At 44.3% G+C, this 15802-nt stretch overlaps 1 protein-coding gene across 5 annotated transcripts in view; it reads right to left on the bottom strand.

The window, feature by feature from the left end:
• The window catches only part of MIB2 (MIB E3 ubiquitin protein ligase 2), a 71801-nt gene that overhangs the window by 9881 nt on the left and 46118 nt on the right, over positions 1-15802 (bottom strand). For 3 of the 5 annotated variants that reach the window (XM_083453824.1, XM_083453825.1, XM_083453826.1), the window contains exons 4-11: positions 13364-13470; positions 10715-10909; positions 9160-9302; positions 7853-7960; positions 5938-6042; positions 3267-3429; positions 2442-2575; positions 1104-1252 (exon numbers count right to left, since the gene is read on the bottom strand). In XM_083453824.1, the coding sequence (XP_083309950.1) occupies positions 1104-1252; positions 2442-2575; positions 3267-3429; positions 5938-6042; positions 7853-7960; positions 9160-9302; positions 10715-10909; positions 13364-13470 (1104 nt within the window). The remainder of the gene's footprint in view (positions 1-1103; positions 1253-2441; positions 2576-3266; positions 3430-5937; positions 6043-7852; positions 7961-9159; positions 9303-10714; positions 10910-13363; positions 13471-15802) is intronic. The other 2 variants (XM_083453827.1, XM_083453828.1) reach the window with 1 other exon arrangement.

Here is a 15802-nt window from a genome sequence, read left to right as displayed (position 1 = left end):
TTCATATTACAAACATTTATTCCTCAGGGGTTAAGTCCAGGGGTTTTAAGTCAGTGGTGGCTGGTTCCCTCTGAAGTTGACAGGGAGGAAGGCAGGTCGACCAATAGGAGGCAGAGCCAGAGCAAAAACAGACAGAGCTACACTCTGATTGGTTGTAAGTAAGAAGGCAGGCAGTGCCACATGGTGGACCAACTTCCATTGGACTAAGAAAGATGCAGCACAGATGGTATCTCACCCCCTCAAGACTTTTGAAGATGTATAAAAATTTAGCAAATACTTGTTGGAGGTGTGGTGGGAGTAATGGCGACATGTATCATATGTGGTGGACATGTAGGAAGATCAAAGTGTTCTGGGGCTTAATTTACGAGGAGTTGAAAAAAATGTTTGGAATAACTTTTTAAAAAAGACCAGAGGCATTTCTGTTAAGCATTGTTGGCAGGGACATCCCGAAAGCCTTTAGGGAGGTATTCTTATATGCAATGGCCGCAGCTCGGACTTTGATGGCAAAGGGGTGGAAGGAACAAGAAGCCCCGACAATAATGGACTGGCAGTACAAGCTACAAGAATTTGCTGAAATGGCGCAGTTAACAAATACCGTGAGAGGCAATTCAAAACAAAAATTTATGGAAAAGTGGGATAGATATAAAACATATGTTCAAAAATACAGTAAAGGTTCACTATCTATGCTAGCATTTGATTGACTTTGGAGTGAGACTGAGTTGAGAAATAAGACTAAGAGCACATATTGATATAGGAACATATTAGATAATATGTAAAGAAATATACAATAATAAGAGTACATTCATTTGTAAAAAAGGAACATACAACGGGAAAGACAGGAATTCTGGTGTGTTGGTATGTATATGCTTTTTGGGGGGAAATGGTTTTTTCCCCTTTGTTCTTTTTTTTGTTCCATTTTCTTTTTAGATATATAAAATTTGTATATAATTTTTGTATACATGTTGGAAATTATAGTAAGTCCTGTAATGTAATATGACAATGTTTACCGATGTAATATAAGAATGTTAATAAATAAATAAAATGCAAAAAAGGGGGGGAAAGGAGGGGAAGAGTGACAGCTGTTCTCAGGGGTCACTACCTACCCAAATGCTGCGTAATGCAGAGCCGTGTCCCCTTCCTCGTCCCACAGGTTGATGTTGGCATGGGCCTGCAACAGGATCTTCACCACTTCCACCTGTCCCAGGTAAGAGGCCACTTGCAAGGCTGTCCTGCCCTGGTTTTTGACGTCGACCTGATGGGAAAAGGTAGGGTCATCGTTTCATTTATTCAACAAGAAGGTCGATAAACAGCCAACTCAAAGCAACAACAACATAAAAATAACGAAATTATGAAGACCAATAAATTTACAGAACAAGGTGAATGACACTGAATCAAATTAATTCCCTAAAATTTAATTAGAAGTTTACTGCAGGTGACGAAATAGCAGAAGTGCAGGTGTCTGTCTGGTTTCAAGGGGAACGGTGTTCTAAATTGATGGTGCCACTTCACTAAAAAGTCTTTGCAAGTTTCCCTGAATACCAGTTCCTGGGAATCAACTGGGGAGAGTGTTGATGTGGCTTTTGCAGGCTTCACTAAAGGCATCCGGCTGGCATCTGTGAGAAAAGGATGCTGGACCAGAAGGACCTTTAGCCTAATCTACCTGCAGGGCTCTACTTAGGTTCTTACTGTTGCTTGCATTTACATCTGATAACTGGATACAACCTACTATTGCGTTGTTGTTTTTTTAATGTCCAGGGGTCAGCAAACTTTTTCAGTAGGGGGCCGGTCCACTGTCCCTCAGACCTTGTGGGGGGCTGGACTATATTTTGGAAAAAATAACAACGAATTCCTATGCCCCACAAATAACCCAGAGATGCATTTTAAATAAAAGCACACATTCTACTCATGTAAAAGCACCAGGCAGGCCCCACAAATAACCCAGAGATGCATTTTAAATAAAAGCACACATTCTACTCATGTAAAAACACGCTGGTTCCCGTACTGTCTGCGGGCCAGATTTAGAAGGCGATTGGGCTGGATCCGGCCCCCAGGCCTTAGTTTGCCTACCCACATTCTAAACAGTTGTTTTAATTGTTTTCACCAATAATTTTTATTGCTTTATCCTTTTTGTAAACTGCTTCAAAACTCTTTTTTTTTTAACACAATAAAGTGGTACATAAATTTTGCAAAAGGAAAAGACCATTCTCCTCCTCCTGAAGTTTTCAGCGAATGGTAATGAAGAGACATTGCCACTTCTGAACCTCAGAACCACTCTGATTTCAATGGGTTCTGCTATGACAAGGGCTAGCGTTGGCTGTAACCCAGTGATTATTTTTTAATAAATAAATACTTTAAAAACAAATTTGAACACACACACATACACAAAGTTTTAAGATATTTTTAAAAATACAATATCTGCCCTGCTGCCAGAGACGACTTGCCTTGTCGGGATATTTCTGAACCAGTTCCCGGACCTTGGATGCATTTCCATGTGCAGCCTCTATGACCAGGCGCCCTGGGCTGTCCGCTTCCATCTTTTGGGCCAGCAGCCTTCCCAGCACAGAGAGCAGCGTGCCTGTTTGGAGAGATGGGAAATAGTCCTCCAATTAACGTACTTTCCCATGCAGCAAGGGCTGCTTTGGATTGGCTTCCGTTTTGGCAATTTGGCGTGCGTCGCTTGCAGTTGTAAGCGTTTGCCAGTTGGGCGAGTGATATTCGGTTCCACATCCCCTCCCCCCCAATTGCTCAACAACTGTGGATATTCCCTCCCCCCAAAAAGCTCAACAACTCTGTGCCATCTCCCCCCATTTTCTTAAATTTGAGCCCCTCAATTAGGGGGCGTCTTATAGACAGAAAAGTACAGTGGTACCTCTGGTTACGTATTTAATTCATTCCAGAGGTCCGTTGATAGACAGATAGATAGATAGATAGATAGATAGATAGATAGATAGATAGATAGATAGATAGAGATAGAGTGGTACGTCGGGTTAAGTACTTAATTTGTTCCGGAGGTCCATTCTTAACCTGAAACTGTTCTTAACCTGAAGCACCACTTTAGCCTATGGGGCCTCCTGCTGCCGCCGCGCCACCAGAGCATGATTTCTGTTCTCATCCTGAAGCAAAGTTCTTAACCCGAGGTACTATTTCTGGGTTAGAGGAGTCTGTAACCTGAAGCGTATGTAACCCGAGGTACCACTGTACAGATGATTAAAAGGCTTTCCCCCTCCCTCCTAAGCTGGCTACTGCTTTCCTTTCAGACTCCTCACTTTTAGATTCCTTGGCATCTTCGGTGGTCATGAGGTTTGCATCCTCCTCCCTCTGGTAGGCCGTCAGGCAAGCGGGGTTGAAGGTCCAGGACTGGCCTGCAAAAGACACCCGCAAGTCCCCATCTCCAAACACTTTGATCACCTTGCCAATGTGCCCCAGGGTCTGCAAAGGAAAAGGGAAAATTGAAACGTGAGGGGTGGGGAAACTCCTTCTTGTTATTCATCCTTTTTGTTCCGTCTAAGTAAGAAAAGCAGCAGAACATTACATTGTGGAGTACTCCTGTTTCCAGCCAGCCATGTCCTTTTGAAGAATGTGCCATCCATTTCAGTGGCCGGCCAGCCATGCCCCTTTCCAGGATATACCATTCCATCGCCCCTCCCCACAACTGTCAAGTCAAAATTCCATAGCCACTGAGCAATATATAGCAGGTGTGGGGAACCTTCAGTTGCTGCTGAACTACAACTCCCATCAGCCCTAGCAAGCTTGACCAATGGTTAGAGGGACGATGGGAGCTGGCAGTTCAGCAATATGGAGGGCCAAAGGTCCCCCACACCTGGGACATGGGATTCCAAGACAGCAAAGCCTTAATGCAAGACGTCAGGCACTTTTAAAAAGGGTTATTTGTCATTCAGCTCCTTCTAAGAAAAAAAACAAAACCATGAAGTGCTATAGAATAATATACTGGCTGTGCAAAAACTCAACAAGGGTTACTCAACAAGTCACGATTTGCGGGTTGAATGTGAGATACTGGTCATATTTTTGAATGCTTCCCCTTTAGGGCTGTTAACAGATTTTTAAAATGTCTTTCTTGCTGAAGGAATCAGCAATCCAATCAATTAAAAACGGATGCAGTGAATCTGCACACAACTCAAAATCCTGCATGCAAATGAAAAGAGAGAGGGGGGAGAAATCATTCTTTGATTTTAGATGTCATAATGAAGGCTTTGGAGTTTTTTTTTAAAATGGATTTATTCTAATCATTTGAGCAAGGCTGTAATCCTTTTAAAAAAAACAACAACAACACATTGACATTTTATGATTCATTTACTTAACAAAATGTATATACTGTTCACTTGTCCATGAGACTGTTGACTAGGGAGCAAGCCTTGCTGAACAAAGTAAAGAAATTGTATGCAGTGTACACTTTGGGGGGGTTTTAAAAAATTGATTTACCAAACCAATTAATCAAGTCAGGCTGCAATCCTAAAGAAGAAAAAAAAAGAAACCCACTCACTAGGGAGTAAGCCTCACTGAACAAAGTGGGACACACCTCTGAGGAAATATGAACATGTCTCCTGAATTAACAAAATAAAATGTTGCATCCAAAAATATTTTGCGTGCAGGAAGTGAGCACTGAATGCTTCTTCTCCTTTGCTTGTGTGTCAGCTGAGAAACAGTGTTTTGTGTATTTCATTTCATTTACCGTATTTTTCGCTCTATAGGACGCACCCGACCATAGGACGCACCTAGTTTTAGAGGGGGAGAACAAGAAAAAAAAATTCTCTCCCTCTCTGCGCAGTGCCCCTTCAGCGAAGCGGCAGGAGAAATGGAGCCCCTTCCATTTCTCCTCCCGCTTTGCTGAAGGGGCGCTGCGCAGAGAGGGAAAGCTGTGCAGAGTCTCTCCAGCAAAGCGAAGCCAGGAGAGCAAGAGGGATCGGTGCACACCAATCTCTCTCGCTGTCCTGGCTTCAGCGAAAGCAACGCAAAGCCTCCGGAGCGCGGCGGGAATGCTTCCACTGCACTTTGGAGGCTTCGCGTTGCTATCGCTGAAGCCATGGAGCCTGCATTCGCTCCATAAGACGCACACACATTTCCCCTTAATTTTTGGAGGGGGAAAAGTGTGTCTTATAGAGCGAAAAATACGGTATATCCCACCTACTTTCTCCAAGGTGCTCAAGCTGGCATATGAGGTTTCCCCCACCTCCTCATTTAATCCCCACAACAACCCTGTGAGGTAGGATATGCTGAGAAGCAATGACTGGCCCAAGTGAGCTTCATGGCTGAGTGGGGATTTGAACCCTGATCTCCCAGGTGTTAGCCTGACCCTCTAACCCCGTGGTGGCAAAATTTGGCCCTCCAGCTGTTTTGGGACTACAATTACCATCATCCCTGACCACTGGTCCTGTTGGCTAGGGATGATGAGAGTTGTAGTTTAAAAACAGCTGGAGGGCCAAGTTTGGCCACCACTGCTCTAATCACTATACCGCACTGGCCGGGGGACATAATAAGGCAAAGATTTTGTAGTGGGCAAGATGGGATTGAAGACCCCTTTGCCGGGGACAGCTTGGGCAGAAGCCAATCAGTGGGCAGAGCTGATGTTAGGAACTCTGGAAGCTGCCTGATGCAGAATCAAGACCATTGGTCCATCTAGCTCAGTACTGTCTGCACTGTCTGGCAGCAGCTCTCCAGGGTTTCAGACAGCTGTTTCTCCCAGTGATGCCAGGGATTGAACTTGGGACCTCCTGTATGCAAAGCGGATGATCTACCAGTGCGCCCTTCCCCTACTGGTCCATCAGCCCTCACTGCTCTTGTTTAAAACATGGTGGCAGCTGTTAAAATTTCGGAGAGCTGCGTTCGCATTTTAACACACCAGGGGAGAGGGGAGAGGGGAAAAGCATGGACTGGATTGTTTTAAGTAACTGCGCTGTCTTGGAATAGAAGGACACTCACAGGGGTCATTTCATCAGTCCACTCCCCGTGACCAGCTTGCAACTGCTTGATTCTTTCCATATCATCTATCACCCGGACAACATCATCAACCCAAAAGGTGTTGAGCTACAAGGAAAAAGAAAATCAGAAGCTTTTTTCTTTTCGGTGCGTGGGGGAGAAAGGAATCATAGGAAAGAAAGAGAGAGAGATAGATATATACTATATTTTCTATTATAAAATAATATAATATACACAGCTGCCCAGAGCGGCTGGGGCAACCCAGATAGATGGATGGGCTACAAATAATTATATAAGTATTATTATTATTATTGCTCTTATATTTTATAGACAGCTAAATCCATCAAGCATTAACCGCGGGGATGCAGGATGGTGGCGGTGACCGTCCCTGGGTAAGATTTCGGCAAACATTCGTAGGGCCTTTTAACCCAGCCCTCCAGACGTTTTTGAACCCAAGCCCTGCCACTCACAGCAATCTACAGTGGGGGTTTTTGTGGACGCCATTTTGAATCAAGATGGCGGACTCACTGAAGCTTTCAAAGCTGCCTCAGTTTCAACCACCGTTTTCAAAACTGCACAGATCTGGTGGTTTCTTATAATTCCCAAGGAACGCCAGGTGAGAGGCTCCTAATATCTACCATTTCTTAACATTGTTTATTGATCCCTGTATGTGGGTTCCCCCCTCCCCCCGCATTTCAGACAAACATATGCCCTTTAAATTAAAGGAAGTGAACTTAGTTGATTTCTGTGTGAGGGGATCCCCTGTTTTCTCTTTATGCTGTGTGCTTTAAATGGACATGTGTTTCGGTTCTCTTAAAGACCAGGGATTGGGAACAAGATTTGGCCCTCCAGATGCTGTTGGATTCCCAGCGCCTTCCAGCTCCAGCCAGCATGACTAATGGTCAGAGCTAATGATGGGTCATGGGGGCTGGAGTTTACAGCAACAGATAGGGGGGTCGTGCCCCCCCATCCAAGTTCTTGAGCAATATACACAATAGAAACTAAAGCAAAATAGAGACTGCCCTTGTTCAAACAGGAAGGGACTGCTCTTCCATTGCTTAAAAAACAACAACAGGTAGCCAGCTTTTTCCTTCCATCATGTGTTTCTTGTTCCTTTAATCAAGCAACTGATTAAACTTCACTTTGATTAACAAAGCGCTTCTGGTACGGAGGGTGAGACAGCCACAACTGCCACTGACATCGGCAAGGGAGGAGGGGAATGCCATTGAGCACTCTCTCACTAGGATTCTGCCATCAAGACTCAAGCTGTGCGGCAGGAGCTGCCCTGGCCAGGACATTGTCACTTACGATGTTCCTGGATCTGGTGTGCGGGAGAGAGTGCTTCGGGACTACCCCTTATCAAGAGCAAGGCACTCAGAACTGCCGCTGACAAAGAGAGTTGCTTGTCAGAACTTGTGCTGGAGCCAAGCGCAGCCAGAGAGAAAGCAGATCGCCTTTCTCCCCACTCCTTCCACACAACAGCAAGCAAACGCTGAACGTCAGAATTCAGCGACTGCCAACATCTTATCGGTGTATCTCTACACAGCTTCACACGTGTCACTTGGGCAGGGAGAAGGATTTGTTGACAATTGTCCACGAATGTGACAATGACCAATTATTGATAACTCACTGAGATATACACTTGCTGGGACAAAACAACGATCTGCGGGGGCAATAACATTTGGGGAAGCATCATGGAACAACTAATAAAGCAAAAGGACATGTGGACGGTCCAGTACAAATCCAGTACTATTGCATCAGTGACATGTTGCAGCACCCTCCAATAATAAACCAGCCAACAAATGCTATTCTCCTGCTAATAGGCTCCCCTTCCATTCCCTCTCCTCCCCCCCCCATCCGTCTATGAACTACGGCACAATTTTTAGATCCATCGCCAGGATGCGTCAGCCGCACTCACCTTGGTCAGAGCACCTGGATGGAACGTCCAACGGGTATCGCTATTGAACTGGACTCTGACGTCTCCTCTGTCCGTGATTCTGTGGACAGTTCCTGTTTGGCCAATGAACTTTGGAAGGAAAGGAACGGAGAAGTATTGGGGAGGAGCGGGGAGATGAGGAGAGAGAAAATTAAAGGTTGTCATTTGAAAGCAAGAAACGCGAGTTTTTACCATCGGACGCCTCCCCTGCAGCAAGCCAGTAGCCCCTCCTCGCTCACAAATACATTTTCAAACTGCGGAAATATTCATTGCTAAAGTCCATGGCCAGAATAATATTCATGGATCAAAGCAACAGACGTTTAAAACACAAGTTCACACAAACAGTTATTATTTCTTAAGATTTATCTTTTGCTGGCGAATGATAATCAGAGTCTCCAAGCGACTTACCCGCATTTAACGTGCGTGCATTCACCTTTAAACGCTTGACAAAAACAAAAAAAAACGAAACCAAGGGGGTGGAAAGGGGGCAGGCTTCTGGGAAAAAAAGACTTTGGCAATCCTGCCTGGCATTGAACCCAATGTATTTTGACTATATACGATTTGGATTTTGAATGTAAACCCCGTGTACATTGAGTCTCACCTGCATATTATTCCATTAAAAAGTAACATGAAACATTAATATTCTCATACAAGCACATATAATTTTCTCTTACACCCGTACGCACAACAGGAACAGTAAGCTTTGGTAGCACACTAACAGGAGAACAAATCAGATCACTCCTTCAGTTGTATGCAATGTTAATCCTACTCAGATCAGGCCCACTGAAATTAACTTGGGTCCAATGCTTTCAATGGGTCTACCCCATGTGCAACTTCTTCCTCCTCCTCCTCCTCCTCCTCTTCTTCTTCTTCTTCTTCTTCTTCTTCTTCACATTTACGTTCTATAGATAGGTTAGGCTGAGAGAGACTGACTAGCCCAAGTCCACTCAGCGGGTTTCATGGCTGAGTGGGGATATGAACCCTCCTTGTCTCCTCCTAGATCCAATCCAGGACTCTAACCACTATACTGCACTGGCTTAGCTGAATACAAACTCCTGCAGCAGTAGAAAATATATTATTTAAAAAATGGATAGCACAAATGAGAACGGCAACAAAATGTTGCAGTGTGGAGACCTCCGTCTAGGATTCTGTTCCATTCTTCGCCAACCAACAGTCAATCACAATTCTGTGGCCACTGAGCATGCTCAATCCCCCTGGAGTTTTTGGACCTCCTCCCAGTTTAAAGCCCCCCCCCCCATTCTTTTTTTTTAAAAAATGTGGTCCCCTACCTCAGCCATTTTCGGGTTCCATCCCCCGTGCCCTTCCTGCATCTCTCGCAAGATGTCGATGTCCAAGAGGCATTTCACTTTGTCCCCATGCTGGAACGGGTGCCTATCAGTGCTCTCTTTCTTCTGCAACTCGGCCGGCTTACCTGCAGAAAGAGAGAGAAAGAGCAGCTGCCGACAGCGGAATGCACAATTTTCCATCTTGAGTGCGTTCAGACAACAAACTAAATCCTGGGGTAGATGGGCAATCTCTAAAAGCAAGACCAGAGGCAAAAAATGCTGCATATGTAGGCAGATGAAAGTTACTGACTACATGGAATTGGCAGAAATGACCGGCAGAATCAGAGACCAGGGAGAAGAGACGGTGAAGGAAGACTGGAAGAAATTTAAAGATTATTTACAGAAATATTATAAGATAATGAATGTTTGATGACATCAGATTGATCATAAATGGTTATTAGTAAAAAAGTAAACAGAAAAAGATCCAACATTTTCAGATATAAGGAAAAGTAATTATATATTATGCATTAAGATGATTATAAAATCAAAATATGACAGAGGGAAAGAATTTGCGGACAGAATAGATGATTTGGAATACAGAGAAGGGAGGTCTGGGGAAGTCGGGGAAATAAGTTAATGAAAAGAACATAAGGAGATAGAAACTGTTTTTAATATTTCTTTATTTTTCTTTTTTTATGTTCTATTGCTTTGTGTTTGAGTGTTGTAGTGTTTCTCTGTTAGTTTTTTTTGTTGCGAAATTTCTTGTTTGTTGTTGTTCTGTGTTTATTGTAAAACCCAATAAAAATTCTTAAAAAAAAAAAATGCTGCATGTAGGAGCTGCTGCTGTTGCAATTCCACTCCCCTCCTCTCTGACCCACTCTGAAATCACTCAGCAATCCATGTTTACTTGAGAGGGTGTTGTTTTAATTTTTTAGGGAGACCCTCCTCTTTTCAGAACCTTTTCCTTTTTCCTGCAAACCCTGGATTCCCCCAAACCTGCACGTGGTGCCATTCGGGCTACAAAATGAACGGCACTCACAGTTTGGAGCATTGGAATTAGAATGAACAACTGTAATCAACAAATTACGCTAGTAGGAGTACAAGACGTTTTGTAAGGAGAAATATACGAAGTGTTACAAAGTATAAAAAGATAGAGATATTGGTTATGAGTTTGAAATGTAATAGGGAAGATAAGAAATGCATACTGAGAGATTAGACTGGAAAATTTTCAGACAGGATTGATGGAAATCAAAAAAAAATTTGAATAAGATGTAAAAGTATGTTTAATTACTGTTGAAAATGATATGTTAAAAAAAACTAATAAAAAATTATATTAAAAGAAAAGGAATTAGAATGAACAACAGCCCGATTTTCTCTTCAGCTCCTAAATCAGTGCGTGGGTTTTGTTTTTGCTTTTTAAGAAAGCTTGTTCCCCCAACACATCCCTAAATTGGTGCAACCCCCCCCCCAAAAGTGTGCTATTAGTGCAAATTACATTGCACATACTCAATGGGTAAATCTCACACACCCCTTCCCTGAGAGGGTTTCACACACGTACCTAATCTGGGGAGATGTTCTTTGTAGTAAAAGCCCCCCGTCACTTCTGCAACGCACTTCAGGTCCACTTTCCCCTTGTGCCCGACTCGGTACACGTTTGTGGTGCCGTCGGCCCACGTCACGCTGGCCACGCTCCGCCCGGTTTCCACATCCCAGCCGCGGATGTCGACCACGCGCCCGGCTTTGCCTTCGCCACCTGTCCGCAGGGATAAGAACAGGGCACAGTTGAAACGTGCCAATTCAGCCATTCTCCCCCATCCGTAACACACACACAGGTTTTTGCCAGGAGGTTGAGACGGCTTACGTGAGGCCATCTGCAGATCACGACCTTCCGTGGCTCTAACTGCAACAAAGCCCCAAAGATTAGAAAGAAGTTCCCAGGAGAACGGCAGGGAGGAAGAATCCCTCGCCGGAGAAGAGGAGCTTAAGAGGTCAAGAGTGGAGCCTGTCTGACCCAGTGGCTGCACGTCTCCAGTCCTGTCAGGTCGCCTGCCTTCTGGGGTGCGGGGAGTGGAGTAATAAGGCCACATACACAAAGGGAACCTGTTCGAATCCAGACTCCTTGCGTGGCAGAGGAGTCTCAAAATTCCAACCGCACAGCAAAACAAACACAGGCTGCATGTTTAAAGTGCTCCATCTCTTTAATAGTCATGGCTTATGCTCCCGCCAAAGAATCCCGGGAGCTATAGTTTAAGGAGAGTTGTTACACAACTCACAGAACTACAATTCCCAGAGTTAGAACAATAAAATCACAGAAGTGTACGAGTTGGAAGGGACCCCCCCCAAGGATCTTCTTGTCCAACCCTTGCAATGCAGGAATCCTGCCCACAGCCGCCCCTGAGAAGAGGGATTAATTGCCAAACCACTCTGAGAAGTGTAGGTCTGTAAGGGAAATAGGGGTCTCCTAACAGCTCAGAGCACCCTTAATGAACTACAACTCCCAAGATTCTTTGGGGGAAGCCGTGACGGTTAAAGTGGTATTGCAGTGATTTGAATGTGTGGTGCGGACGTGGCCTAAGTCGTGCAAATATTAACACATTTGGGTGTTAAACCAGCCAAGCCATACTCAGGAGTAGACCTACTGAGATCAATGGGCATGACTGACTCAAGTCCATTTATTTTGATGGATATGATCTTGTTGGATACGACACCCCTTCTGTTTTTATACCGTTTAGCGGATCCTGATCCAAGCAAAACCGTTTGCTGAGAGTGGGGATTGATCCACAAGCGCTCTGGCCTTGCTGGTGAGATTCCCATAATGGGGGAAAATAGGATATTGGACTGGATAGACCCTCAGCCTGATCCGCAGGGGCTCTCCTGTTGTTCTTCTAAAGCCTACTGAGTAGCCCTCACTTAAGTCTGTCCCACTGCAAGCAGTTGCAGGAAGGTTCCAGAGACAAAGTGTGGTCTTTTTCCTGACATGCTACTCACTTCTTAAAGGGTTGCCCCCCTTAAGCAGAGGAAATAATTCAACCCTGTAGCTCAGGCCCTTAGATTTAATCAATCACACACACTGGGTTTACGAAATTTAGGGCAGTAGTCTCCAATACTAGTCCTACGCAGAGTAGAAAATGTATCCTGACATAATTTTCTTCATTTATTTTCTGGTTATGTCTAAAGCTATGTGCACCATTTGTTTGGTTGTTATTTAATTTGATAATTCAAACCCTCTTTACCCAGGCCTATGGCTACTAAATAATCTATGGCCTGTGAAAATGTGGGGGATTGGACTGTTATTACGATGATTATTTTATTATTAGGCCGTCTGTTATTATGTTTTTTTAAATCGTGTTTTTATTATTGATGTTCTGTAATGTGTTTTTAATGTTGTACACTGCCCTGGGATCTTCTGATAAAGGGAGTTATTTAAACTGAATAAATAATAACAGGGTGCAAACAGGTACACAATTCTAAAAGCACCCAACACACAAAAGACCTTGCAGGCCAAACTGTACCTGCCGCACGCCGCAGAACATGGTTGTGTTGACATCCCCCGTCATGCTGATATTGTCAACTTCCAGTTTCTCTCCCCCTCAGCGCCTGTATTAACTCTGCTATTATTATTTGCATCTAAATTATGCCCTTTGGGTTACAGGCAACAGGGTGTGTTCCGCTTCTCTCATGCCTAGAAAGCACAAGACCAAACCGTTTTCTGCTTGTCTCGTGCTTTCTAGACATGGCTAATTGCAGTCTTGCCTTTGCCCTGCTGCTTTCGCCTGGAAGGCAGTAATCCATGGAAAACGCAAATGTAGTTTGCGCTAACTGAGTGCTAAACCGTGGGTTTTCCCAGGGGAAAGAGGCGGGGCAAATGGGACGAGCGTGTGAGCCCAAAGTTTCAAGAGTTTGTTATTTTTGTTTTCTTTTGCAAGGCTCCACAGAAATAGTGCAACTTTCGCTCATTCAGAGCGGACCCATTCGAGTCGATGGACATGACATGCTGAGGCCCATTGATTTTCAGCAGGTCTACGCTGAGTAAAACTTGGCTGAGCGCAAGCCACCATGCAGATTAAGGAAAATGTATTTGCCCAAGGCCCTCTCTACTGATCCATGAGGGACAGAGCTTCTCGCTTCTTGTCTTGAATATAGAATTTTTCTGCCCACATCACAAAGAGCCAACTCCCACTCCCCTAAAAGGCAAAAAGCACCTCACCGTCCTGGTTACCCCATTCCCAGTCGGGGCCCCGAACCACTTTCGCGCCCTGGAAAGTCCCCTTTAATGCGATGCGTGGCAAGTTCTGTCGCGGGCTCACAGTCACTCTGCAAGAGGGAAAGAAAAGGAAAAAAAACACCATGTCATTTCCCCTGCTGCTCATACAAACAAAGCCAGTTTGGAGGTGAAACAAAGCCAGTTTGGAGGTGAAACAAAGCCAGTTTGGAGGTGAAACAAAGCCAGTTTGGAGGTGAAGTAAAGCCAGTTTGGAGGTGAAACACAGCCAGTTGGGAGCACTGCCGATGCAGACAAGTGCCTGTACACCCATACACAGTACAGGTGGTCCTCTTCCACATTGGGTACCATATTTACTTCAATTAAAGGCCCCTGTTATTTAGTAGTCAGTATATATTTCCCATTATAAGCTCCTTGGTTATCTTCCCTTACCCATGGCTTGGGCTTAGTGTTGCATGCTAACCAAAAGGCTATAGTTTGTCTCACTCCAGCCAAATCACATGCTGTATCCGAGGACTGTTCCTAGCTTACTGCTCATGCTTTTCACGTAGGGGGAAGAGAAACCAATAACCTGGTTTGGGACACAACGCTAAGCCAAACCATAGCTTAGCTCTGGGTAGCACGGCAGTGGTAGGGCCAGAGGAGGAACACAGCACCCATGTCCCCCCATCACCCCTGTGACTACTTAGCCAGTTTCTCTCCCCCCCCCCCCCGTATGTTCCAAGTCTTTTTTCTTGTTTTACTGACATTTATGTCTGCTGTCCTGGAAATATAACTTATCACATTATCCACACAACATCATTCTCATCAAAATGCCATCCCATCTCTCACAGCCCCCCTAAATCTGGATTTATAATTTTAATAACAACAATAGTAGTAGATTTTCTTTCTGCAGCCAACAATAAACTGCCCTGCTCACAAGCCCTTCCAAGGAAGCTTACAGGTAAATTTAAAAATCACAGTGTGATAACTGTTGAATGCACACACACACACACACAGAGTAGAAGTCAAATATCTATCTCAATATAAGGTTCCCCAGCCCTGTTTTAAATCAGAGCAGCCACTCATGCAGAGAAATGGCAAGAAGCCTCCTTTCTTGATGATGCTCCCAGCTCCCAGAAGCCTTTAGTTCTCCCAGATGCTGCTGGACTATGGCTCCCATCATCCCTGACCATTGGCCATGCTGCCTGGGGCTGATGGGAGTTGGAGTCCAATAACACCTGGAGGACCACAGGTTGCCCATTCCTGATGTAAAACCACAATTTATAGGAGCTCAGGGTAGACCCACTGAAGCTAATGAACAAGACTAACTTAGGTCCATTCACTGTGTATCATCTAGCTGGATGAAACCAAAACCATTTTCATACACAATCATGAGTGACTTCTTCTTTTGTTAAGGGGGGGTTGAAAACAACACCACAGAACTCCTAGACACAGTGACATGGACTGGGTGGACATCACTCAGAACTTGTCTCAATAAATATAAATTTGTCTTAAATGAAGAAGTGCATTAACCACCTCTTCACCTGTAACGCCTTGCCATGTTTTACTTCACAACATAATATGCATCTTTACAATGTTTTGTTTAAGTTGCTGGTTGTTGCTTCCGTTTTCTGCGCACCACTTAGAGATATTTTTTAATATATTAAGCGGTACGGAAATTAAACAATCAACCAAGAATGATTATTTAGACCAACATAAAATTTACGTGTTGCTTCTCTGCTTACAACAACTCTCAGTGAAATGTATATTAAAAAAATCAGAGTAACTGAAACATTTAGAAAACAGAAAGCCAAGTAGCATAAAAAGCAGAAATAGTCATTGACACAGCATTGTTAAAAATCAAGGATCCAACAATGACAACAGTTCCTGGTTTCCTTGCTTAGAAGGACCTCAGAAAGCAGTTAATGGAAAACAACCTTTCTGTCCCCAAGACCCTGGAGAAGTGCTGCCGGTCAGAGTATGCAGCACTGGGGGAGATGAGAAAGAATAGTCGGACCTCCTTGGAGGCACTCCCCTTACCAGCCTTGTTTGGCTGGGTCTCAGTCTTGCCACACTATCAGATTCAGCCAAGAGGCAAAGGTTTCAGGGTGAATCCAATGATAGTCCTATGCAAAGTGCATCCTCTGAAGCTAATGGACATGACTCACCTGGGTCTAGTCTGAGCATAACTAAGCTGAATATTCTTAAAATGTGCACTCAAACCACACCACACTAGGTTTTACTGAGAGTTAACCCACAAAAATTAATGGACCTAAGTTAGCCATGGCCAATAATTTCAATGGCAGGATAGAACAGGACACAAACCTTTATGTTTCTTCCCAAAACAAAACAACGCTTGCACTCCTGAGACTTACAACCCAACGCTTCCTCCTCCCCAGAAAGCCAAGCTAAAATCTACAAGAGGCTCAGGGCAAGCAAGAA

Source organism: Podarcis tiliguerta (assembly GCF_965153285.1).
Source record: "Podarcis tiliguerta genome assembly, chromosome: 8".
NCBI lineage: Eukaryota > Metazoa > Chordata > Lepidosauria > Squamata > Lacertidae > Podarcis > Podarcis tiliguerta.
The sequence above is the reverse complement of the archived record's forward strand: the minus strand, read 5'-3'. Positions and strand labels throughout refer to the sequence as shown.